General features: G+C 56.6%; 1 protein-coding gene across 5 annotated transcripts; it reads right to left on the bottom strand.

The window, feature by feature from the left end:
- Positions 1-551: 551 nt before the first annotated feature.
- On the bottom strand, positions 552-22,987 carry Ubxn11 (UBX domain protein 11). 5 transcript variants are annotated; one of them, XM_047526229.1, is made up of 15 exons: positions 22,860-22,987; positions 19,262-19,366; positions 18,514-18,542; positions 17,815-17,913; positions 15,108-15,208; positions 14,647-14,701; positions 14,220-14,296; positions 12,222-12,339; positions 3,940-4,154; positions 3,651-3,728; positions 2,509-2,629; positions 2,282-2,385; positions 1,034-1,107; positions 818-958; positions 552-737 (listed from the first exon to the last, which is right to left on the bottom strand). In XM_047526229.1, exons 2-15 carry the CDS (start codon positions 19,330-19,332, stop codon positions 563-565), a joined length of 1,458 nt encoding a protein of 485 aa, XP_047382185.1. In that variant the 5' UTR covers positions 19,333-19,366; positions 22,860-22,987; the 3' UTR covers positions 552-562. The 5 variants fall into 5 exon arrangements, with proteins under 5 accessions (XP_047382185.1, XP_047382193.1, XP_047382189.1 ...); XM_047526237.1 differs by having other exon boundaries at positions 18,514-18,539; XM_047526233.1 differs by lacking the exon at positions 22,860-22,987 and adding an exon at positions 19,787-19,913.
- Between the last annotated feature and the right edge of the window lie 365 nt (positions 22,988-23,352).

Genomic DNA, 23,352 nt, shown 5'->3' with positions numbered 1-23,352 from the left:
ATGTCTGGCACACACGTGCCTATATGGACCAGTGGTTTCTGGAGACAGTGGGCAAGCCACTCTCCAGTTTACAAGTGTGTGCTGGTATCCATTTGCATGCCTGCCCTCCATTGGATCAGATTGGCTAGTGTGGGTGTCGTGGGAGTGGGTAGACAGCCACAGTTCTGTCATTTGGCGGGCATGAGCATAGTTTGGCAGTGACTTTGTGCATAGTACTGAGGAAGTGTCCCCATGAGCTTATGGGTCTGTGCATGTCTGTGTACAGGTGTCTGCTGACCAATCACTTGTGCAGTGAGGCTCTGCTGCCCCCGCTGAGGCTGAGAATGGAAACCCAGCTGGGGCTGGCAACTCCCTCCTCAGGATCCTTCCCTTCACAGGATCTGCTTAGCCCTTCTTGGGAGAAAGAAGAATCTAGAGGACAAAGACCCAGCAGCCAGGCCTGCCAGCTGAGGCTCAAGTTACCGAGTGGAGGGTCAGCACCACCCCTCCTTGGCCTCAGCCTTCCCCTCCAGACTGCCCTGCCAAGAGTCCTGTGGAACCAATGGTGTCAGGGGCAGGCACTTTATTCAGGGCTGGAGCTGGAGTTGGGGCCAGGGTCAGACACTGGGGCCCTGCGTGCCCGCAGTAGCAGCGTCGCGTTGGGCACCAGGCCTGCAGCCTGCAGCGTGAGTGTGTCATCCTGGTAGACCGTGGGTGGGAAGGTACTGAAGATCTCAAAGGTGGCTGCATCCATGGCCCTGGGGGCCCAGGGATGCAGATCAGGCCAAGCCATAGGGGTGGAGCCTCCGTGCAGCCCCTAACCCTGCCCTGTGCCCACCTGGCCTGTGCTAGCAGGGCACGCACGTCGCCAATAGTGTCCCTGGGCCACATCATCAGTAGGAAGGCCTGCTCCCCATTCTCAGACTTGATGCGCAGCATGGAGAGTGGGGGTGCTGGCGTGTTGGGTGACTTCTGACTCCTGCAGGCCCAGGGGCCTTCAGTGTTCCTGGTGGCCAGACCTCACCAGACCCTCACCTTCCCACCCTTCCCTCACCTTTCCCGCTCCGCCACCAAAGCAGGCGTCTCCACTGTGGTCTCCTGGATCCGGGCAGGCAGTGGGCAGCAGTTCTGGAAGACATGAATCGAGAGGGGACAGAGCCCTAGGCCCTGCCTGAGTCATCTCCCCAACCCTTGGAAGGGACTGACTCATCCTTGAACAGGGTTGATGAGACCAATGAGCCAAAGGGGTGGAGGTGTTCTGTGTAAACTGAGGCCCAAGAGAGGAAATGGAAAGGAAAGGAGGCTCCATCAGTCCCCTCGAGAAGCCTCCCGTCAGTCTAACGGGAAAGGCAAAAGCCCACAGAGTCCATGACCAGGCTAGATTTCTAACCCACCCTGGGGTCAGGGAAGGCTTCCCAGGGGAAATGACACCTGAGCTGAGACTGCAGGATGGGTAGGAGTCCTTAGAAATGGAATGGGGGCAGGGATGTTCCCAACAGCAGGGACACAGATCCTGAGATCCGGGAAAGCCTCCTAGAAGAGGTGATACATTTGGGACACTGCCATCAGTTCACAGCTAAAGCTGGGAATCAGGTTGGACTGGAAGAAAGAGAAGGTGAGAGCAGAGGGGAGGGGCCCAGTGGTGCAGGACAGCCCTTGAGTGCCAGGATAAGGAACTTGGCTTTATCTAAGGATCCTTGGAAGATTTCAGTAGGGAGCGCTGTGGGGGAGGATGGCTGGCAGGGGCAGGAATGGAGGCAGGAGACTGGCCAGAGGAGGGCGTGTTGTGTGGGACACACACCAGAGCCTAGACTAGGGGTGGCAATGGGGATGGAGAAAAGTGTCGGGGGTGGTCAGACTGGACAGGACTTAGTGACGCGGGATGGAGGCACAGCAGTCTGAGAAACTGAGATTTTTGCACTTTTCTCAGATGGAAACCTGAGAAAGCAGCAGGATGGGATGAAGAGAAAAGATAACCAGTTCTTTGAGGGACAGGGAGAGATTGAAGGGCCCACAGGACAACCAGGAAGGAGCGCCAGGACTGCACCTTGAGGGTACCGCCTATCTCTTGGCTCACCCCCAGCCCGGACTCTGACTTTAGCCAGTCTGGCTGCTCTCTGGGACCCAGTGCAGAGCCTCCAGCAGCTCTGCAGTTTCCAGAAGACCACTGCACAGCTCTGAGGGACCCACCATCCTGGCCGTCACCCGGGGCCCACAAGCCTGAGCCACTAGGCAAGATGCTGCTCTGGCAAGCTGGGCCAGGGTTAGTGGTAGAGGGCTGGGGAATTAGGGCTGGCCTCACCTGCAAGGTGTCCCTGATGGGGCCCCGGATGTCAATCACCTCGCCTTGTCGGATCACAACCTTGGGAAGCCTGTTCAGAAATTTCTCAGCAGTCATCCTGGAGCCTGAGGGAGGGCATTGGGAAACTTGGCCCCGGGAGGGACTGTGACTAATGATGGAAGACTCCACCTGGAGCTTGTCCCACACAGCCCCCCAGCCATCTGGCTCAGCCTCGGGGCCCAGCTTACCTGGGTGCTCTTCCACTCGGTCTGAAGCCTTGCGCACCTTTGGTCGGCCCACCACACGGCCCTCACCTGGGAATGGGCCCAGCCCATCCTCAGGGTACACCTGATTGCGCAGGTCACTTACCTGGCAGGAAGGAGGGGTGATAGCAGCCAGCCCAGCTCCTCAGCCCTGGCCCCACCCCAACCCTGCTTGCCCAGAGGCCCCAAGAGCAGGCCCAAGGGATGGTCTAATGCAGTCCCCACTTTACAGATACGGAGGCTGCGGCCCTGGGAGACAGCAGGAGAGCCACGCTTCATGCTGCTGTCACCTGCTTGGGCCCTGCTCCTGCCAATACCCCACACTCATGCCTGCCAGAGCCACGGTTCTGACACCCTCCTCAGAGATCCCCTCTCAGGAGCCAACTGTGAGGGGGAGGGTGTGAGTGTCCAGAGAGGGCAAAGTCCTTGCTGATGCCTAGTCTGCAATACAGACCCCCATTGCCGCATGTCACCTCATGTGCTTCATCAAGGCACAGCTCTGAGGCCTTATCTTGACATGGACACCTCGAACACCCCCAGTTGTGATTCACATTGTTTTCTGAGCTAGGGAGTTGCACACTCCCTTACACGCCCACTGGAAATAACCTGCCACTCACTGGGCCTCATGGGCCTGTGGTGGCCTTCGTCTCACACTTTCCTGGCCACAGACAAGCTCATGTCATGTCCTTGAGGCCCAGCACCTGCCCTCTGCTTAGCATTTGTGGTTCACAGCACTGCCTTCCACCTCAACCGGATGCTTCAGGAGCCTCTGGGGGAAGCCTGGCCACTTGTGCATAGGGACCTCAGGCTGTCAAGGGGTCCTGAATGCTGGGGAGGAAGGGAAGAGCAGTGGTCTGGCCAAGGCTGAGGCTTCAGGGTGCCACGAGAGGGCGCTGTCTGCTGTACAGTCTCAGGACCTCCTTGCCCAGTGGCCACTGACCAGGGCAGCCCCATCCCTCCCTCCCTGGCGTTTCAGGATCACCCTTCCCCTGGAGTTAATGAGACCCGTTCCCCTGAGCTGGGGCGGCGGCTCCCCCTTCAGAGAGGCTGATGCTGCAGAAGCTGTTTATCCCTTCTCTCCAAAATCCCCCACATAGGGAAGGGTGAGTTGAGGAGCAGCCCAGCACCTTAAAGGGAACCCCATCAGGGTAGAGTCGCTGCAGCTCTGAAGGGAAGAAGCCATCCAGTATGTCCCGGAGACAGCGCTGTAGCGGGGAGAAGAAAGGTGAGGCCAGCTGCCTGCCTGGATGCGGGGCCCTGGGCCCTGGGCTTACCCAGTGCCTCAGGCTCTAGAACCATTTGCAGCCTTAGGACTTGGGTGGGGGCATCCGTGGGGCAGGCTGGGCCTGGGGTGAGCTGGTTCCACCATCTCCATGTACCACCAGTGGGCAGGTGGGTCCCACCCCCAGCTCCTACCTGTGTGGAAGGATCGTAGAAGGGCCGGAAGGGCCCATCAAACATCATGATGCCATTCCTGTAGAGCTTCAGCGGGATGGGCTCAAGGACGTGGAGCCGTGCCCCACTGGGCACTGGTGTCACCTGGCTTTCACCTTCTACCACCAGCTCACTGAGATCCTGCAGGCTGGCCAGCAGCCTATCAAAGTCCACCTCAGGGGGCACTAGTGAATCCCCTGGCAAAGAGGATAGACCTATGAGTCTCACCGTGGCTGCTGTGTGCCCTAGCAGCCCTGGTTTCTGTGGCCCTCTCCCAAACTGGGCCATAGCCTCAGAGTCTCCTTAAATGACCACCTGAGGAAAAGGAAGGAAGACTAATACTAGATCATACTGTCTCACTGAGCGCTTACTTGTGCCAGGGGTTTGGTAGCCATCGTCATGTCCCCTCCTCTTCCCGACACTATGCTAGGGCTTTACTCATCCCCATTTCTTAGATGAGGAAACTGAGGGTTAAAGAGAGTTGAGTGACTTGCCTAGCAATGAACTGTAGTGGCAGAAGCACGGTTTGCCCTCAGGAAAGCCAAGCACTGAGTCGGCAGCTAAAACGCACAGGCAGCGCTCCCGCCCCTGGAACCAGGCTTCCTGGGCTCGGGTCCCAGCTCCTGCACTTTCACCTGTGTGACCTCAGACAAATCACGTGATGCAGCATTCCCTTCCAGAATGGGGTGGCAAGTGTCTGCCTCCAGGGCAGCTGGAAAGCGCCAAGGAGATGACCGCGGGAGGGCCACTCTGTCCCCATTAGGTTGTTACCAGCTCTACCTTGCACAATTCGTGCTTGGGCCAGCCTTGAGGCTCTGAGGCAGGGGCTAGCGATCTCCATTTTATGCAGGAGGAAAGAGGCCCAGAGACATGAAAAATGACTCACCCGGCCACTTGGGGAGTTAGAGGAGGGCTTGGGACTTGAGCCAGCCCACTCTAGAGTCTGTTTCCCACCCCTGCACCATCAGAAGAGGGAGGACAGATGGTTGCTAGGAAGGGTGTTGGGACAGCGCTGGACAGATGTGGGACAGGCCCTGGGACAACTATTTTTGTGCAACAGACCCTTTGGAGCAGTGGCCAAGCTTTGATCTCTTCTGAAAACTGCACCGCACTTGTAGCTATGCGACAGCCACAATGTGCTGGAGCAGAAAGGTAGAGGGGAGATGCTGGCTGGGGACAGGCCAGAGCCTGTTCTGAAGTCGCCCTAGGGTGCAACCCTCCAACACTCGAGTAACTGTGGCCCTTCTTGGAAGCTGTTTTTCACCAGGACAGCCAGACTGTGGCAGGATGTGGGTCAGGGCTCTGGGGACCCAATTCTTTTCCCCACAGTGGTGCAGCGGTTGTAGCAGATACGGTGGCCATGTTTCCTGTTGCCTTTGCTATTGTCGAAATGGTCGCCCCTGGCCAGCCCTGCCCACTCCCTGACATTTGCTACCGCCTGAGGCACTACACCTGCCCCCCCACACCCCCTTGGAGTACCACAGAGTCCCTGCCAGAAAAAACAGAATGTCCTAGGCATCCCTAGTATGATTCAGAATGACATTAAAACATTATTTTCCTTTAACAACTGACTACTTTAAGAGCATATTTGTAGCCAAGTGCAGTGGCACATGTCTATAATCCCGGCTACTCAGGGGACCGAGGCAGGAGCATTGCAAGTTCAAGGCCAACTTTGGCAATCTATCTCAAAAAAAAGGGGTGGGGAGGCGAGGATCAGTAATTCAAGGGTAGAACACCCCTGGATTCAATCCCTAGTACTGGAGAAAGTGGGAGAGAGGAGAGAGGGGAAAGGGGGAGGGGAGAGAGAGAATGAATATTGGTGAGCCCCAAAATCAGAGCAGGGAAGACCGTCTCACACAAGGCCAGCCCACCATGCTCCTACCCGGGAGAGCGAGGCCTGGAGAGGCTGCTGGCTGGCTTGGCCGGTCAGACCCCACAGAGTGGAGCCGAAGAGCACCGGCACTTCACTCCTAAGCCAAGCTGCCGCCTGAGTCCAGGGCTTCAAGAGGAGCTGACAGACATGGGGTAGTTGGCAGGGGAAGAGGACAGGCTTGCCCCTGGAAGCCCAAGGGAGGATGCCAAGAAACAGTGAAAGGGGAAAGAAGTTTATCAAATAACTGTCCCCAAACCAGGCATGCACACCTATGATCCCAGGAACCTGGGAGACTGAGGCAAGAAGATCTCAAGTTCAGGTCAGTCTGGGCAACTAAGGGAGACCCCGACTCAAAAAAATCAAAAGGGCTGGGGAGGTAGCTCAATGGTACAGCACCCTGGGCTCAATCCCTAGTCCTGAAAGAAAAGAGAGAAATGAAGGAAGAAAAAAAGGAAAAAACCCACAAAACTGCCCCAGGGGTTGGGGGTTTAACTTGGGACCTAGCAAAAGAAAAGAAACCTGGCTCTGCTGTCAATCAGCTGGACCAATGCTTGGAAAAATGAACTCCAGCGGGGTGAACAGGGCAGGTATTAGGTACAATGGACAGGAGAGGGGACAAGGGGCCCAAGAAGGAGGTCTCACAGCTCTGGATAATCCAAGGCTGAGGGAAGAAGACCACACCACAGAGCTGGAAAACCAGTAAGCCCCAGGCCCACGAGTGTTCTACAAAGGCCTGACTCCCACGTCAGGACAGAGGTGCAGCGAAGGCCCACACAGGCGAAGAAGGCCAGGGGACAAGTCCAGCTCTGTTCTGAATGGGAACAGGACTGGGTTGAGGAGGCATTTCCTCTGAACCACAAGACTCCTTTCTGTGGAACAGGTACACAGGAACCCTGGCCAGGCTAGGTGGTACACACCTGTAATCATTGCTACTCAAGAGGCTGAGCCTTGAGGATCACAAGTTTGAGGCCAGCCTGGGCAACCTAGCAAGACCCTATCTCAAAATAAAAAATAGAAAGGGCTATGGACGTAGCTCAGTGGTGAAATACCCAGATTCAATCCCCAGGACCATTAAAAATTCAATCAATAAGTAAAAGAACCCTGCCTGCTCACGGGCCAGGCTTCCGAGCCTCTCTGTAAGTGATGATTTCCTGTCAAGCACCGAGAGCCCATATGACCATCCCACCTTCCAGACGAGGAAAGTGGGCCTTGTGTGATGTCGTGCCCAGGGTCATGCAGCCTGCAGAGCCCGCTAAGTCAGCTCTCAGTGACCATGCAGGCTGCTGCACAGCGTTGGCTCTGGCCCTCTCTCTCTGGGGTCCCTTTCGAGCGAGGGCTGCAGTGCTGGGAGATCACCCAACTTTGAGAGCTATGCCTATATTAAAAAGCAGGGCCGAGGCTCGGGGTCGAGCCAGGCTCCCTAGCCCAATTCCTGAGCCCCCGCCTGGCTTCCCTTCCGCGGCTTCTCCCTCACGCCCGGAGCCACACAGCCACCATTGTGCTGCTAAGCTCTATGACACTGGGCAAGTGGGCTTCCCTGAGCCTCAGCTTCCTCTTTTGTAGAATGAGGACGGCAGCCCTGCTGATCTCTGAGGAGGTGCCTGGCAGGGGGTGGCTGCTGCTGGCACCTCTTACTCACTCGGCTCGGGCCCCACTCGCCACCACTTCCTCTGAGAAGGCTTGCCCAGGGGCTTCCCCACCATGGGTAGGTTCCTGGAGCCCCTGGGCCCACTCCCTTGGCTCTGTCACAGGCTGTTGTCATTTCATGCGAGCTTGGTTGCCTTTCGACCACACTGGGTGCACCTGTAACCCAGGCTGGAGTGCTGGGCCCTGGCCTGGCCCCAAGTGGGTGCTCCAGAAGCACGTGCTGACCTGCCCACCCGTCCTCAGGTCTGGACGCTAGGCCCTGTGAATGGTGGCAATGCCCACCCATGCCCAGAGTCGTACCTTCCTCAGGTTTGTACCCAACTGAAGGAGACAAGGTGACAAGCAGTGACAATGGCATGTGGCTAAGTGCCACTACAGGGGCTGCAGCGCCAGAGGAGGGTCAGACTCGGCCGCTGTCAGGGTGAGTGGTGGCTCTGGCAGGATCTCAGGTGCACAGGTGGCCCCCCTCTCAGGCGCACTGCCCACGTGCTCATGCGACAGGAAAAGGAGCCTGTTACCACCTCTCTGCAGGTCAGGCCCGCTCTGCGGACTTCACACACGTCCTGTGCGCCTCAGAGGAGCCAGGGCGGAGAGAAGAGGCTCCGAATCTGATCGCTGCCATAACACAAAGCCAGCCTGTGACCAAGGCAGGGAGTGACCTCGGGCCTGTGGGAGTCTGTGTCCCTGCCCACTGAGTACAGTGCCACCCAGTCCCCACCTCGTCCTGTGGACTGTCCCAACATGCTCTGATGGCCCAGTCCTGGGCACAGTGGCCACCTCAGCCCCGCTCCTGCAGGTGCACATGCCGAGCACCACGCTTGGTGCTCTGGGGCATAAGAGCGGCTAAGAACACGGGCTGGCGGTCAAGGTCACCGCCAGGAGAAGCACCACATGCTCACTCAATGCGTGCAGCAGCCCTCAGAGCCCCTCGGAACTATTTATCCTCCTCCTAAGAGGGAAGGGTCTCAGGATGGCCTCAGAGAGGTGTGGCAGCTGCTGCCTGGGCCCGCCCCACCAGCCTAAGCCTGGAGCCCATCCGCACCAGAGCAGGGCCCGCTCCCCCGGAGCTGCCCAGCCGCAGCCTGGCCCGGCCATCGGTGGACTCACTGGTGGTCGAGCTGAACTTGAAAGGATGGAAAAGAAGGCAAAACACCTCTGCCTGGAGGTGGCGAGAGGGTGGGGAGCAGTCAGGCCTGCCTGCTGCAGGGCAGGGGGAGTGTCCAGGGACAAGTCAAGCTGGCTGCCACCCAGGCTGAGTGTGGCTTCCTAAGCCGGGGGTTTGGAAGAAGCACTGACATATCGACGGAGGCTCAGGGTCTTGGGACTTGGGAGGAGGCGGGGGTGGAGGGGCGGGCTGGCAGGAGAGGTGGGAGAAGTGCAGGAGCAGGAACCCAAGGAGAAGAGCGGGTGTAGGGGTCGGCTCACAGCCCTGAGGCCCGCACCCGGCCCGGGGTGCTGTGACCAGAGTAGGACTGTCCCTTTCATGTCTCCACATGCCCTGGAGCACCTGCACTGCATCCTGACTACACTCCAAATCCTGGTGAGAGGGCGCGGAGGGATGACTGGTCCAAGCTGCGGTCAGCCTCTTGCCAGGCTTTGCCCCTACTGAGCCCCCTTCATGGGCACAACTGACTCTCCTTCTAAGGCAAGAGTTCCAGTCTCTAGAACATTCTAATTATCTCCAGTTGGCCTAATACAGATGCTCTGGTTCACCAGTCCACGGCCTCTGCTCCAAAGCCCATGGGGAGGGGGTCTAACAGAGGGGGGTCAGGAAGTTAGACAAAGCGATAACCTCCGCCAGTCCTGTACTGCGGGGTAGCCAATCACACCACGATGCTGGGAATTTAAAAAGCAGACCAGGGCTGCACAGTTAGGATGCTGCACCAGGAGGTGGGAGGACAAGAAGTCAGAGCTGCCCTCAGAGGTGGTGTGGTCAGTGGAGAAACAGGACGCCAGAGCCAAGAACAAGATCACTGAGATCAAACCCACAGCACACCTGTGGCAGGCTGGATCACAAGTCCCAGCCGGCCTCAGCAACTCAGTGAGGTCCTATGCCACTTAGTGAGACCCTGTCTCAAAAAAAATTTTTTAAAGGGCTGGGGATGTGGCTCAGTGGTCAAGTGTCCCTGGGTTCAATCCTTGGTTCCAAAATAAACAAATAAATAAATAAATAAAAATAAAAAGGGCTGGGGATGTCGCTCACGGGTAAAGCAACCCTGGGGTCAATCCCTAGAACCGAAAAACTAAAGATAAAACCCACTAAAGCAAGACAATGGTTTTTTGGTTTCCTCCAAAACCAAATCAGGAACTTTCCCAGGTGAGAAGGAGCAATTCCAGGTGTTGGGGCAAGCACGTGTATAGAATGGTCACAGCACCCTACAGTCACCTTGGTCTTATGAACATGGTCAAAATCACACGGCGGGTGGAGACCTAGCAGGATAGCAAGGTAAGTGTCACAGGAAGAATCATGGCGAGGGGGAACACAGGCACGGCTGGAACTCCACCTCGGCCCGTGGTGACACCGAGCGGGTCGGGTCCCAGCCTAGCCCACAGCTGCTGTGAAAGTACCCCTTGTTACGTCGGCCGGGTTCCCACACGCTGCCACCCTGGTGTTCGAGCCTAAGAATAAAGTCCCTTGTTCCTGAGACGAGCACAGAACCAGGGGTGGGGGTTGGCAGCAGGGGCATCAGGCCAGCCAGAGGCCAGGGGTGGGAAGCGGGGTCCCTGGGGCAGGAGCAGGCTGGCTCGCGGGTTGAGGGAGCTCCCAGGAGGAAAGGCTGCCGGAAACGGAAAATGTCTTCATCTGGAGGAGACGAGTTCGGCCCCTCCCTCACTGAAAATAAAAAAGCAGCAGAGGGCAGGCGGGGGGTGTAGCTCAGGGTTACCGCGGCCCTGGGTTGGAGCCCCAGAACTGGGAGAAAGAAAAGGCCCAAGAAGGGCAGAGACCACAGAGGGCCAAGGGCTGGGCAGCCAGGGAGGGAGGTGTTTCCCAGCGGTGGCTTTAGCGGGGAAACTGGCTTCAGCGCCCCTCGCTTAGCTCACCAACAAAGCAGAGCCGGTGAAGGGCAGGGGAGGAATCCACAGTGCAACATCCAGAAAGCAGCCGTCCGGTCTAACCCCTTCCTAAAAGGAGCAGGGAGGTCCCACCAGCCAGGAGGAAGGTTGCTCTCGGAAGATGGGAGGACCACGCGAAGCCAGAGCCCGGCCTGTGCAGCAGGGGTCTGGGGCGGCACTGCAAGGCCAGCCCTCCACCCCGGACAGCCATTCCTACAGCACCTGCCGCCAGCTATCAAGGCCTCGCCTCTCAACCAGGCCCCGGGGCCCCAGAGAACTCGGCCACGGCACCTACACTGAGTTCACACAGCTGCTGCATGCCAGGCCCACCCCCCTGGGCAGCAGGGCCAGCCCCACCACCCGGCCTGCCCCGGGCTGCCCGGCTCACCAGCTTGCTGTGTGCCCGTGGATGCAGCATCTTCCCCAGTCATACCCCCTGGGCCATCCCTGACTCCTCCTGTCCCTTCCGTCATGCACAAGCACCAAGGCTGTGGATCCTACCTCCCAAATCTGCTGCTGCTCGCCCACACCACAAGCATCCCTTACACTGGGCATCCCCTCATCTCCTGCCCGGATGATTGTGGCTGCCTTCCCAAAGGGCTCTCAGCCTTAAGCCTTGCCCCTCCGCTCAACAGATTCCCTAAGTGCCTCAGTTTGCCCATCTGTAAAATGGAATGACCTTTGTTTCGTGCCAAGGCAGCTTACAAAAATGCTCTGAACGCTGTCGATGTCGCACCAACGGGAAGTAATGATTTTAGAACGACCGGTGAGGGGGCTGTCCTGAGACTTAGTGGGATCGGGTCAAAGATCAGGATTAAAAAGGAGGTAGGGCTCATATCAGGAGTCTGGGTTTTTACCCAGAAGGAAACTTCTGGAACCTAAAGAGTGCTGTCATCTTCCAGGTCCTCCTTGTTCCACAAGGCTCCAGTGCTTTCACAAGACCTTGGAGAACAAGAGCTCCTACATGTGAGGCCCACCGCGTGCAAGGCCAGTGCGAGGCGCTCTGTGCTTAGCTCACTCACTCCGTGCAACCCCGAGGGCACGAGTGTATCCCCATTTTGTTGATGAAGGACTTGAGGCTCAGAGAAGGGAAGTCGTTTGCCCAAGCCACACTTGTAGTAGGTGGTGGGCTGAGAGGAGGATCTGAGTTTGACTCCGAAGGCTGGAGAAGTATCTTCTCCCTGTTTCAGAAATGGCCAGTGCTATGGACCCAAATCTAGGGAAGGAGGGGCAGAGGTACCCACTGAGTTAAATATGAGAAGCAGGGAGTTCTGTGGAAGCAGATGATTTCAATGGTCTGGCTCATAGATGAGCCTGCAAAGGGATCCATGGAGGGGACCAAGCCTTGGAATTGAGGAGGGACTGCTCCTTGAAGGCAGCAGCTTTGGAAGGGCGGTATTCTGTTATCTACGGAACCCGTGGCAAAGGGGTCTTGCTGCCCCTTGTAACTCTGGGTCCCTGGAGCCTCTGACAGATAAGCAAGCAGACTAAGGTGACATTAGGGCAGGCTAGGTGGTCAGTGACTGGGGCCTTGGCCTTCCCTCCCTGGGTCAGAGCAAGGTGTGGGTTCCCTTGGAGGCCCATCATGCTGAGTGGCCAGGCATAAATGAGGGGATCCGGAGAGCTTCAGGCCAACAGGAACCCACTGGAGAGTTCCCTTGAAAGGGGCAGGGCAGGCCCTCTTCCGTACCTGGCTTCCAGAACTTCTTGGCTGTCATCCAGTCCGTGTCTTCGTACTCTGAGAGGACCGAGTTCTCCTGGTCCATAGGCTCCCCGACCCACTGCAGGCCATAGTCATTGAGGAACCGCTGTGGGGAGGAAGGGGGAGGTGTGGGGGCACCACCAGCTCAGCCCCTTCCCACGAAAAGGCAGCACCGGCCCAAGCCCCAGGCTCCATCCTTGGCCCCAGAGCTGACTGGACAAAGCAGATGGGCAGGGGACCCTGGCCTCTTCCTGGCTGTGACCTTGAAAGCCTTCTACCTCCTAAGCCTCAGCTCCTCCTCTGTATAATGGCGATGGCAGAACCTGCCACATGAGCTTGTGGGGAGACTCGGTGAGACAGCTCATGCCAAGAGCTTAGTACAGAGCCTGGCACAACGAAGGACTCACTGACGTTGGCCACTGCAGCTGTGGGGAACCGTGTGGGTCTGGCTCCAGCAGGAGGCAGGGACACCCCACTCTGCAGAACTGAGAGGCCATGAAGCCACCCATGGGCCTGCCCTTGGGCCTCATCTCGGCTCTGACACAGGAAAACTTCCAGCTTGCCTCCACATCCCGTGGCTGACTCCAGCGTCCCCCTTCCCCACCCACTCCAGTTCCACACGCCCCGAGCTGTCTGCCGGCGGCCGAAGCCGGTGGCCACACTTGTGTCCTCTTTCCTCAGTTGCTGGCTTTCCTCCTACTCATGGGTTGTTCTTTGCCATTTCCTTTGCTGGTTCCCCACTCCAGGCCTCGTCCACCTGAGGTCCCTGCCCCACTGCCCTGTCCTTCCTGGTTCTTGTGCACTCCCACGTCTCCGTGGTCATGCCAGTGTAGACCACCTGGATGTTGAAGACCAGGGAGCATCTCAAAATTCACTTGTCCCACCAGTCCCAGCTCCCTGCCCCTACCTCCTGGACCCCTCCTGGCTCCTGGCTCAGGGGGTCCCACCCCTAGGGTCTGGGGACCATATCTGTCTTGTGAAGACAGTACTTATCCAGTGCCTGGAAGCGTGTCCTACACTGTGGACACTTTGAGTCTGCGAAGTTCAGGAAGTGTAAATGTGTGGGGGATGCGTGTGCGAGCCAGTGCTGCCCCCACCGAGGTTCTGGGATGGCCCTCAACCCTGGTGGCAGCTGCTCAGAGGCCCACAAGCTGCCACGCCCCCAGCGGGACAGGTGTGTTCCACAGCCCCAGGCTTGAGCAGGCCAGGAGTGGACGGCTCTCCACTGTGACTGAGGAGTGGGTTTGCTTCTGGCCCCAAAGACCCCTGTGTAGGCCCAGAGGCAGGGTGGGCACTGAGAGACATTCGTGCTGCACCCTTTTTGCACCTGGGGCCCCCAGTTCCAGCCCTGTTTCTGGATTGGGTGCTGAATGGAAGAAAGGTGACTGAGGTGACAAGGTCACTGGGTAAGTGAGAAGTCACTAAGGCAGGGGATGGCCCAGCGCCAGGTCCGGGACGATCCCTGTCTCATGGAGTTCACAGTCCCACAGGGGAAGAGAGATGAGGGGCTAAGAAGACGAAGGACAGGGACAGAGGATCCAGCCTAGTCAGAGGCTGGGAGGGCTGCAGGGCCAACAGCTGAGGATGGGGAAGCTCGCCAGGACAAGCAGGAAGAGACTGTGGGCGACCGTCCTGGTGTAGGAAGAGCTCCACGTGGTCAAAGAACCGGAGAAGGGCCCGGTGGCTGAGGTGGGCAGGGTGAGCCTTAGAAATGGAGCCCCACGAGAAGCCATGAGGCCTATCAGGCAGGGGAGGGGCCCATTAAGAGCTGGATGCAGTTCAGGAGGGACATACCCTGGCTCTGGACACCTTCCTGGCTCTTTAACTCCAGGTCAGTCCTGGGCAGGGAGACAGGCAGGGCCCCTGGTTGGGATGCTTGGTGAGGAAGGGCCCAGGGAGGGAGGCTCTGGCCAGGTTGCTGAGGGGTGACCTGCCCAGGGCCAGTCACAGCTGGCTGGCTGCCCCTCCCCCAGCTCTGCCGCTCACCTCCATCTCCCCCACCTGCCGCTGCAGCTGCGAGCACATGGTCTGCAGCTCCTCCTGCTGCTGCCCGGTCACCATGCCTTCAGAGGGAAGCCAGGGTGAGGCTCAGTGGCCTCTGAGAACTGCCTCCGGGCCCATCCCTCTGGTTTCTCCCCTAACCCTGTGGGTCACCCTGGCTGACTCTCAAGGAGCCACCAATCCCCTTGGAGGTGTTCTCCGTGCTTTGGATGGTACACCTCAGGGGACTCAGTCCCCTGGAGCAGGTACTGGGTGACTCCAGTACTGTCCTGGAGGTGTCATTGCCCTCTCTGGGCCCGGCTGTCCAAACCCCACCAAGGGGTCCACTTGACGGTCCTGGAGCCCTGATGCCCAGAAGCCACCACCCACGCTCCCAGGAGTCACGGGTCAGCCCTCCACAAGGGCCTCTCACTCTGGTTCTGCTGCAGGTTCTGCACCAAGTCCTCCAGCGCCAGGATCTTCTGATCCTGCAGAAGCAAGGCAGAGGGTGAGGCCAGGCCTGGCGGGTCCCAGAGCCACAGGGGGTGCAAACGGGGTAACGTTAAGCCCTTCCAAACAGGAAGATCGGGAATTTGGGGGGCACTGGGAAGCACAAAGACCATGCCCCTGACGAGTTTTGGCACCGCCACTGTTCCTGTGCCTCAGATAACCGTGGTCCCACGGAGGTGAGGAAGGGCGCAGCCCATGATGCTTGCTGCTCTACCCAGCTCAAGGTCGATCAGGCCCAGCTGTGGAGGAGACCCAGCCTCTCCGCTAAGGTCATAGGCCATACCTAGCCATCAGACCAGGCCGTTCAGTGGGGCAGATGGACCTAGAACCCACCCACCCTGGCCAGACTGCGGTCCACCTGGAACCTCCCCGCTGGAGGCCTACCTTGGACATCATCTCGTCGGTCTGCGCTTTCACCTGCTGCTCCAGTTCTCGCATCTTCCTTGCCATGAAGGCCATCAGATCTGAGTCATGGTACATAGAGCCTGCCAAGGGGACAGAGTCCCTAGAGCCCAGGCCTGGAGGTGAGGCTGAGGCATGGAGGTCCAGGGAAAGGGTCCGGAGCAGAAATAAAAATACTACTAGCAGCTAACACACGAAAGGGACTGCTCAAAACTCTATGCAGATCAGTTCATGTAACTCTGGCAATGTGCCCAGGAGGTCAACGAGCTGTTTTAGGAAACTGAGGTGTGTTAACCTGTCCGAAGTGTATGAGTATGTGGTGGAGCACCTGAGCGGCACCACCTAGAAGTCTTGCCAGGCCTGGTGGCACCCACCTATGATCCCAGCAGCTCCAGAGGCTGAGACAGGAGGATTGCAAGTTCAAGACCAGCCGCAGCAACTTAACAAGGTCTCACTAAGCAACTTAAAATAAAAATAAAAACCTCTCAAAAAAAAAAGGGCGAGGGATGTAGCTCAGCAGTAAAGCAACTCTGGGTTAAATCTCCAGAATCTACCCTTCCCCCCGAAAAAGGTCAGCCTCTATCTAATCAAGACTCAAAATCAAACCTCCAGATTGCAGGCAATGCAGAGGATAAGGGAGGAGGCCACAGCAGGAGCACTGCCAGACAGATCCAGAGTTAGGGGCGTTCTGAAAGACAAAGGTCTGGAACTCCTCAAAAAGTCAATGTTTTAAAAGGGAGGGAGACTATTGTAGAGAAGTATAGCGTCTAGGCAAAGCGCATGACTCTCAGGTCAGTCCTAGACTGAGGGGAAAATCACTCTGAGAGGTACTTTGGAACACTGGGGAGATCTGAATGTCGAAGAGATAGATGGTAGATGTTATTAAATAATCCATGTGCTTAGGTGTGATGATAATATTGGGATTAAGTACTTCCTTATCCTTAAGAGATGCCTGTTGAAGTGGTTAAAGATGAAATGTCATGATCTCTGCAGTTTCTTTCCAAATTCTGAATCTTAGAAATACATGTGCAGGGCTGGGGCTGGGGCTCAGGGGCAGAGCACTTCCTCGCATGCATGAGGCACTGGGTCCGATTCTCAGCACTGTATATAAATGAATGAATAAATAAATGTCCATTGACAATTAAAAAATATTTTAAAAATACATTTGCATCCATGTGTGAGTAGACGGAATGAGAAAAGGCAGACGCGGCCAACCACCCGCAGCTGCCGAGGGAGACACACGGGTGTTAATTGCACTATCATCTCAGCTTTTCTGTACACTGGAAAATTTTTCAAATAAAAAGTTTGAGAAGAGGAAAAAGAGAGATGGGAAGAAACAGGCCTCCTTCATCCCCTGGACACCTTCCTACTGTGAGCAGGCACTATAGCCATTGGGCAACCAAGCAGGATGCCCAGGCAGGCTGGGCAAGGGGTGAGGAGGAAGAAACCTGAACTTTTTTTTTTTTTTTTTCCTTACAGTACTGAGGATGGAACCCAGGGCGCTTTACCTCTGAGCCACGGCTAGCCCTTTTTAATTTTTATGTTAAAAGAGGGCCTCGCTAACTTGCTAAGGCTGGTCTCAAACATGCAATCCTCCTGCCTCAACCTCCTGAGCTGCTGGGATTACAGGCATGTGTCACTGCACCTGGCTGACACCAGAACTCTTGATGATGTCTTTGAGTCACTGAATTAGCAGCCCTGGAGCTGCCTCCTCAGGAGTTCTTGGCACATGGGATAACAAATCTTCCCATTGCTTATGCGGGTTGACTGAGGGTTCTCTCTGACTTGCAGTCAAAAGCACCTGAAGTGACCTGTCAGCTTTCAGGAGCTGCCAGCACATGCAGTGTGGGTAACTCACAGAGAGGGTACAGAGAGGGACGAGAGTCCAGGTAGGTGGGCACCCGCACTGGAAGGCTGGGAGGTAAAGAAGGTGCTGGCAAAGAGAGCTGGGGAAAGAGCCTGGGAGGAAGGCGACTGAGGGGCAGTGACGTGGCGTCCATGAGAGGAGGGTGTTCTGAGGACAGGGGACAGATCGGAGGTTGCTCAGCAGAGCACAGCACAGGCAGCTGCTATTTAAGATGTTGGTGGGGACAGACACTGGCAGGGGACGAGTGAGAAGTACATGACAGGGGAGGAGGAGAGAGTGGAGGCAGAGGGCTCCTTTAAGGGGAGGGGCTGTTGCTGTGGTTACCAATAACCTGCCTCCCAGCTGGGTGCAGGAGATCCTGCTTTGTGATCAAATGGCTGTAGGACTGGATCCAGGCTCTTCCACCTCAATCCTCCCAACTGTCAAATGGAGGGGAGTTTGCTCAAGAATCACCAGGCTCTTTATGTATTTATTTCATGTGCTGGGGACTACACCCAGGGGCTCTCCCCTTAGCCCCCTTACCCTCTCTCACCCTGAACCCTGGACCCACTGTCCTCGTGCCTGATGGGGACTCCAGAGGCTCCAGTCACAGCCTGGCCTGGGGCTTGGCCAGACCTCCTGGGCTAAGCCGGGGGGTTGTGTGCTTTATGACAAACTAGGTCTAGCCAGGTGTGGAGGTACAGGCACATGGCCATGGTCAGCCAGGGGCCGCCACCTCAGACTCAGCAGACAAGTGTAGGAGCCATGACTTGTGGGGCCTCGCCCTTCTCTGGGGCTCCCTCCTGCTGCAAGGACTCAATCCCTTCAGGCCTCTGGTCTCACCTTGCCTACTCACAGAAGCGCCTACGCTGCCATAGCAGGAAGGAGCAGAGATCCGTTCTTCAGAGCCAGATCCATCGTTCAGCATATCCACCTCATCTTCTGCAGACATGGATGCCCAGGTCACTGCTCTGGAGCTGAGCCTGAGAGGGAGCTCAGACCGGAGGCCCCAGTTGAGGTGAGCAGCCTTCACGCTGCCCCCAAGAGTACGAAGGCAGGTAACTTGGGGGTTTGGGCAAAGGTCCAGTTAAAATGGTCCTCTCCTAGCAGTTCTCCCAGGAGCGGGCCTGAGTGGCCAACAATGCATGGAGGGGCCTAAATGGGGTTGGGATCCCACAGGAGTCACGCGGAGCCAGGGCAAAGATGTGAGGTCAAACTCCAGGGAGAAGCGGCTGTAAAGGGCTGTGGAGGCTGTGGGCAGGAGGCTGAGGCCACCCCTCTCAGCCCCTGCATAGTTTCTAGCAGCCACAGCCAGACCTACAGTGGACTGAGGGGTTCAAAAGTGAGTGAGGACATCTCCGATGAGGGGCAAGGCCTCCTCATCTGCCAGGAGGGAAGCCCAGGCCTCAGGGAGAGGGTGAGGAGCCACAGCACACTGAGGCAGGTCAGCTGCTCAGGCCCAGGGGCCTTCAGCAGACTCTTTCCCCACCCATCCAGGCAGGGAGGCAGTGAAGGGGACAAGAGGACAGAGCCCACACTTACCGTCTCCGTATATTCTTATCCCTCGCCTTCTGGGAAACCCAGCAGGAAGGAGAAGGAAGAAACACAAATTAAGACCCAGGGAATGCCACCAGGGAAAAGGCTCCAGGCCCCAAGTCCCAGACAAAGCCAAAAGAGAAAGAAACGGGGCCTCTGCCTCCTGAGGACTTTGGCCCCTAAAAGCCATCCCTAGCCAGGGTGAGCCAAGGGACATGCTTCAGAATGTGTGACTCCTCCCAATGAGGAGGACAGGAAACAACTGCAGGTCCAAGGGGGGAAGACTAAGAGTTCCAAATTCCATGAGCCCAGCCCCAGCTCTGCTCTGAAGTGGCTGCAGGTCCCCAGATCTGTCACTCAACCTCCGGATCACCTTGGCCCATAATGACTGTAAGTAGTGTCCAAAGGAGCAACGTGAAAGTGATAAAAGGTGGAAGAGATTCCCTTTTTGCAAGAGCCCAACACAGGCCTGGTCCAGGGTGGGAAGACCATCAGAGTTTGCAGAATTAGTAGAAAATGAACATGAAATGGCAGGTACTGAGCCGCTCCTACAGGGCCTGTCCCTTACAGAAAGGTACCATCCAATTTGCGGCTCTCACAAAGGAGAGCTCCCCAGAAGGTCTAAAGAAAAAGAAGGTGTCAGGAAAAAGTGTTTACCTCGTCGTTGTATTCCCCAAGACAGTAAGAGGGCCAGGGAGGGCCCAGGTGGAGACAGGGGCAGGGACACAAAGACTCTGTGAGGTTGGCTCCTTACCCAGGATTCACAGGTTCCGACTGCAGGGGCACTTTCCGGGTCTTGCTAAGGGAGGCCAGAGGTGAGCTCATAGTTCTAGTCTAGAGTTTAGCTGTCGGGAACTCCCTGAGAGGAAAGGAGGAAGTGAGCCCTTGGGGACAGCGGGGACCTAGGGTTTCAGGCCCAGGTGGCCTGAAGCTTCTCTTCCCTGTCTACTCTTCCCACAAGGGAGCACTGTCCAGGAGCAGGGGCCCTCACTCCTCCAATGCCTTGCAGAGGTTTCTGGAGCCTTCTGATATTGCCTGTTCCTCTGGGTATCCAGCTCTCTGCTCTGAACATGGAGACCTTTGCCTGGAAGTGAGGTGGGAAGCCCCTTTGTTGGGGGCTTTCCAAACTCAGAGCCAGGGTGCAAGACTAGGCAGGAGGCCTGGAGCTTCTGTCTATCCATCAGCAAACTGGCTGATACAAAGCCCAGGCATGTCCTCCTCTCCTATTAGAAGCCAGGGGCACACATGCGCACACATACACACACGCCCACACACATACCATCTCAGAGGCAGAGAGGGCGACCCAGGGGCAAGATTCAGCCAGGTCCCTGCCTATGTGATACAGAGGTCAAGAACCCAGACTCTGCAGATTCTGCCACCCAATATGTAACTGGCACCGTGGTTCCTCTGGTGCAAAATACAGACAGTAACAGTACCACCCAGGTGGGTTACTAAGGGATTCAGAGGTAACAAAGCACCTAGCCAATGCCAAGCTCAAGGGAAGTACTTGAAAACTGAGTGTGGCTCTTGTGGGTTTTGTTGTTATTGGCACCTAGAACTAGGCATTTATAACGGCCCGTTTGCCTTCTTTTCCTTCCTTTTAGTCGTCAATGGACCTTTATTTTATTTATTTTTATGCAATGCTGAGGATCGAACCCAGTGCCTCTCACATGCTAGGCAAGTGCTCTACCTCTGAGCCACAACCCCAGTCCTTCCTTTTCTTTTCCTTCCAGAAAGAGTTAGGCATATCAGGATGCAGAGTAGGGGCCACTACTCTATTCGGTACGTTAAGTGGCTAATACTTCCAGGTGTGGTGGTGCACACCTGCAATCCCAGCCGCTCAAGAGGCTGAGGCAAGAGAGCACAAATTCAGGGCCAGCTTCAGCAACTTAGCGAGACCCTGTCTCAAAATAAAAAGGGCTGGGGACATAGCTCAGTGGTAGAGTGCCCCTGGGTTCCATCCCTAGTACCACACACACAAAACAAGTCTAGTGCTTAGAAATCTTAGAGTCAAAGGAAGGACCTCCATTAGGGAGAGTCTGAACTAAGTGTTTTGAGGAGGTTCCTCTCGGGAAACGTGTGGCACTGTCCTCTGCCCTGAAGCTACCCAGAGCAGGGACCCAGGTGGCTCAAGGCAGCCATCCAAGGCAACCTTTGTTCTACAGGGTAGTGCTCATGCCCTGTCCCTTCAGGAGAAGTCCTCCCCCAGGCCCCAGGCCCAGGGTCCTCACCCCACCCTCGAGCCTCCCCACCCTGCCCCGTCCTTGCCCTTCCTTAATAAGGGTGATCTGGTGCCCATCCCTGTCTCCTGACCTGACCAGGTCATCCTCCACCTGACCGCCCCTGCACTCTGCCAGCTGCGCTGCTGGTGGTGCCTCAAGTGCACATGTGGCTCCCCCTGCCTGGAAGTCCCCTTCTGACCCACACTTTTCCCTTGACCAGGCTGACACCTCTGTTGTTTTCTTGTCCTTCAGTTTGTCTTTCAGTCATAATTTAGCTTTTTATTTGGAAATTATTATAGAGTCACAGGAAATTAGGGAACTAGTACAGAGAGATCCCACGTATTTGTCACTCCATCTCCTTCAGTAGTTACATTTATATAATCAAGTTCACGATCAGGCCACTTTGTACAGCTTGTGCTGGCAGGTGTGTGCCCTCTAACCACATGGGGAGATGAAGGTTACGGGATGTGGCCTCATCCTTCTCCACAAGGGTCTTCTTCCAGTCGCCTCTTGACGGTCACAACCACCCCTTGCCCTTCCCAGCCCTAACCCCTAGTGACCACTGCTCTTTTCCACTTCTTCAAGAAAGTTACATGACTAGAACCATACGGTATAGAGCCTTTTTTAAAAATTACACATACCTCACCCTTCTAAAGTGTAAAGTTAAGTTCTTTAGTATTTTTTAGTTGTCAATGGACCTTTATTTTACATACTTATATGAGGACTGAATTCCAAGCTTCACACATGCTAGGCAAGTGCTCTACCCCTGAGCTACAACCCTAGCCCTAAAGTTAAGTTTCTGATATATTCACAGGGTGAATATCACCACAAATTTAGAACATTTTCGTCAGCACAAAAAGACCCCGTAGCCAGGTGTGGTGGTACACACCTGTAATCCCAGGAACTTGGGAGGTTGAGGAGAATCACAAGTTGGAAGACAGACTCAGCAACTTAGCGAAATACTGTCTCAAAATATGAAACAAAAAGGACTAGGGGTGTAGTTCAGTGGTGAAGCTTCCCTGTCTTCAATCCCTACTACCCAAACAAACAAACAAACAAAAAACTCTGTACCTTTTAGCAGTCATCCCCAATTTAGCCTCCGACGGTCCTCCCTCCCTTTCCCCAGTCAGCTCTAGGACAGCCACTAATCTACTTCTGTCGCTATAGATTTGACCAATTATGGACATTTAGAACATACTATAAAATGATTGAAATTTATACTTTAAAGAGGTTAAGTGTATAATATATGTTATATATCAATAAAGCTGCCACAGAGAAAAAAAAAATGGTCCCCTAACCAATGCAACATTTCCCGACAAAAGCAACTCCTCCATCTTCCCCTTTTTTAAGGAGACTCCATCGTCCAACCACAAAATTCTTCTTCCTTCCCTCTTGTTCCCATCAGTTACCAAACCCTGCGGGGTAAACTGCAATGTCTCTAAGGCACAGTCCCTCCTTTCCAAGCCCACTGTTGTCCAGCCTAGTGGGATGCTTGCTGCACAAAGGGCTGTCACAGTGACTGCCCAGCTTCCAGTCTCACTCGGGTCCAATTCGACATACTATGTCCAGATTTATCTTCCCATGGATTACGGGAGACCTCCGGGGACAGGGACTACGTCTCCCCATCAGTCTGGGGACTCCTGAGCACACAGCCGTCTCCTTCGACTTCGGAGTGGGGGACCTGAGGACAAAGTCCTGCCTCCCCGCTTCATTATGGGGGCTCCAGGGCAGCCCAGGGCGCCTAAGGCTGGGGGCGGTCTTGGTCTGGGACTGGCGCTGGTGTCCCTGCGTCCACGTCTCTGGGGCGGGGCCTCCCTCGCCACACCTCCCGGGCCTGTTCCTCACCCCCGCCAGCGCTGCAGCGCGGACCCGGCTGGGCGGCGCACGCTTCTCCCCCAAATCCCAGCTGGACGCGCTCGCGGCGCCACGTCCACCACCGCCAGCCCCGCCCCGGGAGCCGCCTCGCCGCCGCCGCCCCCACGCACGGCCGCGGAGGGCGGGACGCCGAGCCGGCTCCCGGGGCTCGGGGCACCCGCCGGGGGAAGGTCGCGGGCCCTCGGGGCTCTTGGGGCTCGGGCCGCAGCCCGCTGGGGAATTGCGGGCGCAGAAAGGCCCTGGGCCGGGACTCACCAAGCAGGGCCGGCGAGAAGTCCCGGCACCGCCATCTTGTTGTCACGCGGTTTCCCAGGCGACCGGGGTCGGTGCGCTTCTCATTGGCTAAGTCGAGAGGCTCCCTGAGCGCGGCGCGCTGGCGCTCGCCCGCAAGGCCCGCGATTCTGGAGGCTGGCGGAGGAGGATCGCAAGTTCGAGGCCAGCCTCCGCAATTTAACGAGGCCCCTGTCTCAAAATAAAACATTAAAAGGGCTGGAGATGTGGCTCATTGGTAAGGCGCCCCTGGGTTCAACCTCCTGTACCCGCCAACCCCCAAAAGAGAAAGAAGGGTCCCTGAACGACCCGCGCACAGCGGAGCGGGTGCGGCCGAGTGTGGCCGAGTGTGCTCCAGAGCTGTTGGCCCTGGGCGTCCAGATTCCGCGGACACCGCCAATCCCAGAATCCCGGGGGGAAAGAGGGCTGGTTACACCATTCCCGAAAGAAGCGCGAAGGCGAGATTCTGGAGTTAGGT

This window comes from Sciurus carolinensis, chromosome 1 (assembly GCF_902686445.1).
Source record: "Sciurus carolinensis chromosome 1, mSciCar1.2, whole genome shotgun sequence".
NCBI classification, from domain to species: domain Eukaryota; kingdom Metazoa; phylum Chordata; class Mammalia; order Rodentia; family Sciuridae; genus Sciurus; species Sciurus carolinensis.
The sequence above is the reverse complement of the archived record's forward strand: the minus strand, read 5'-3'. Positions and strand labels throughout refer to the sequence as shown.

What these genes read in the sequence shown, in the direction of transcription:
- Ubxn11 (XM_047526229.1), bottom strand. Translation starts at nt 19,332, where the DNA reads ATGAGCTCACCTCTGGCCTCCCTTAGCAAGACCCGGAAAGTGCCCCTG. An exon ending in GATAAGAATATACGGAGACG is followed by an intron (nt 17,914 to 18,513) that starts GTAAGTGTGGGC and finishes CCATGTCTGCAG; the next exon opens with AAGATGAGGTGGATATGCTG. An exon ending in GGCAGGTGGGGGAGATGGAG is followed by an intron (nt 12,340 to 14,219) that starts GTGAGCGGCAGA and finishes TCCTCCCCACAG; the next exon opens with CGGTTCCTCAATGACTATGG.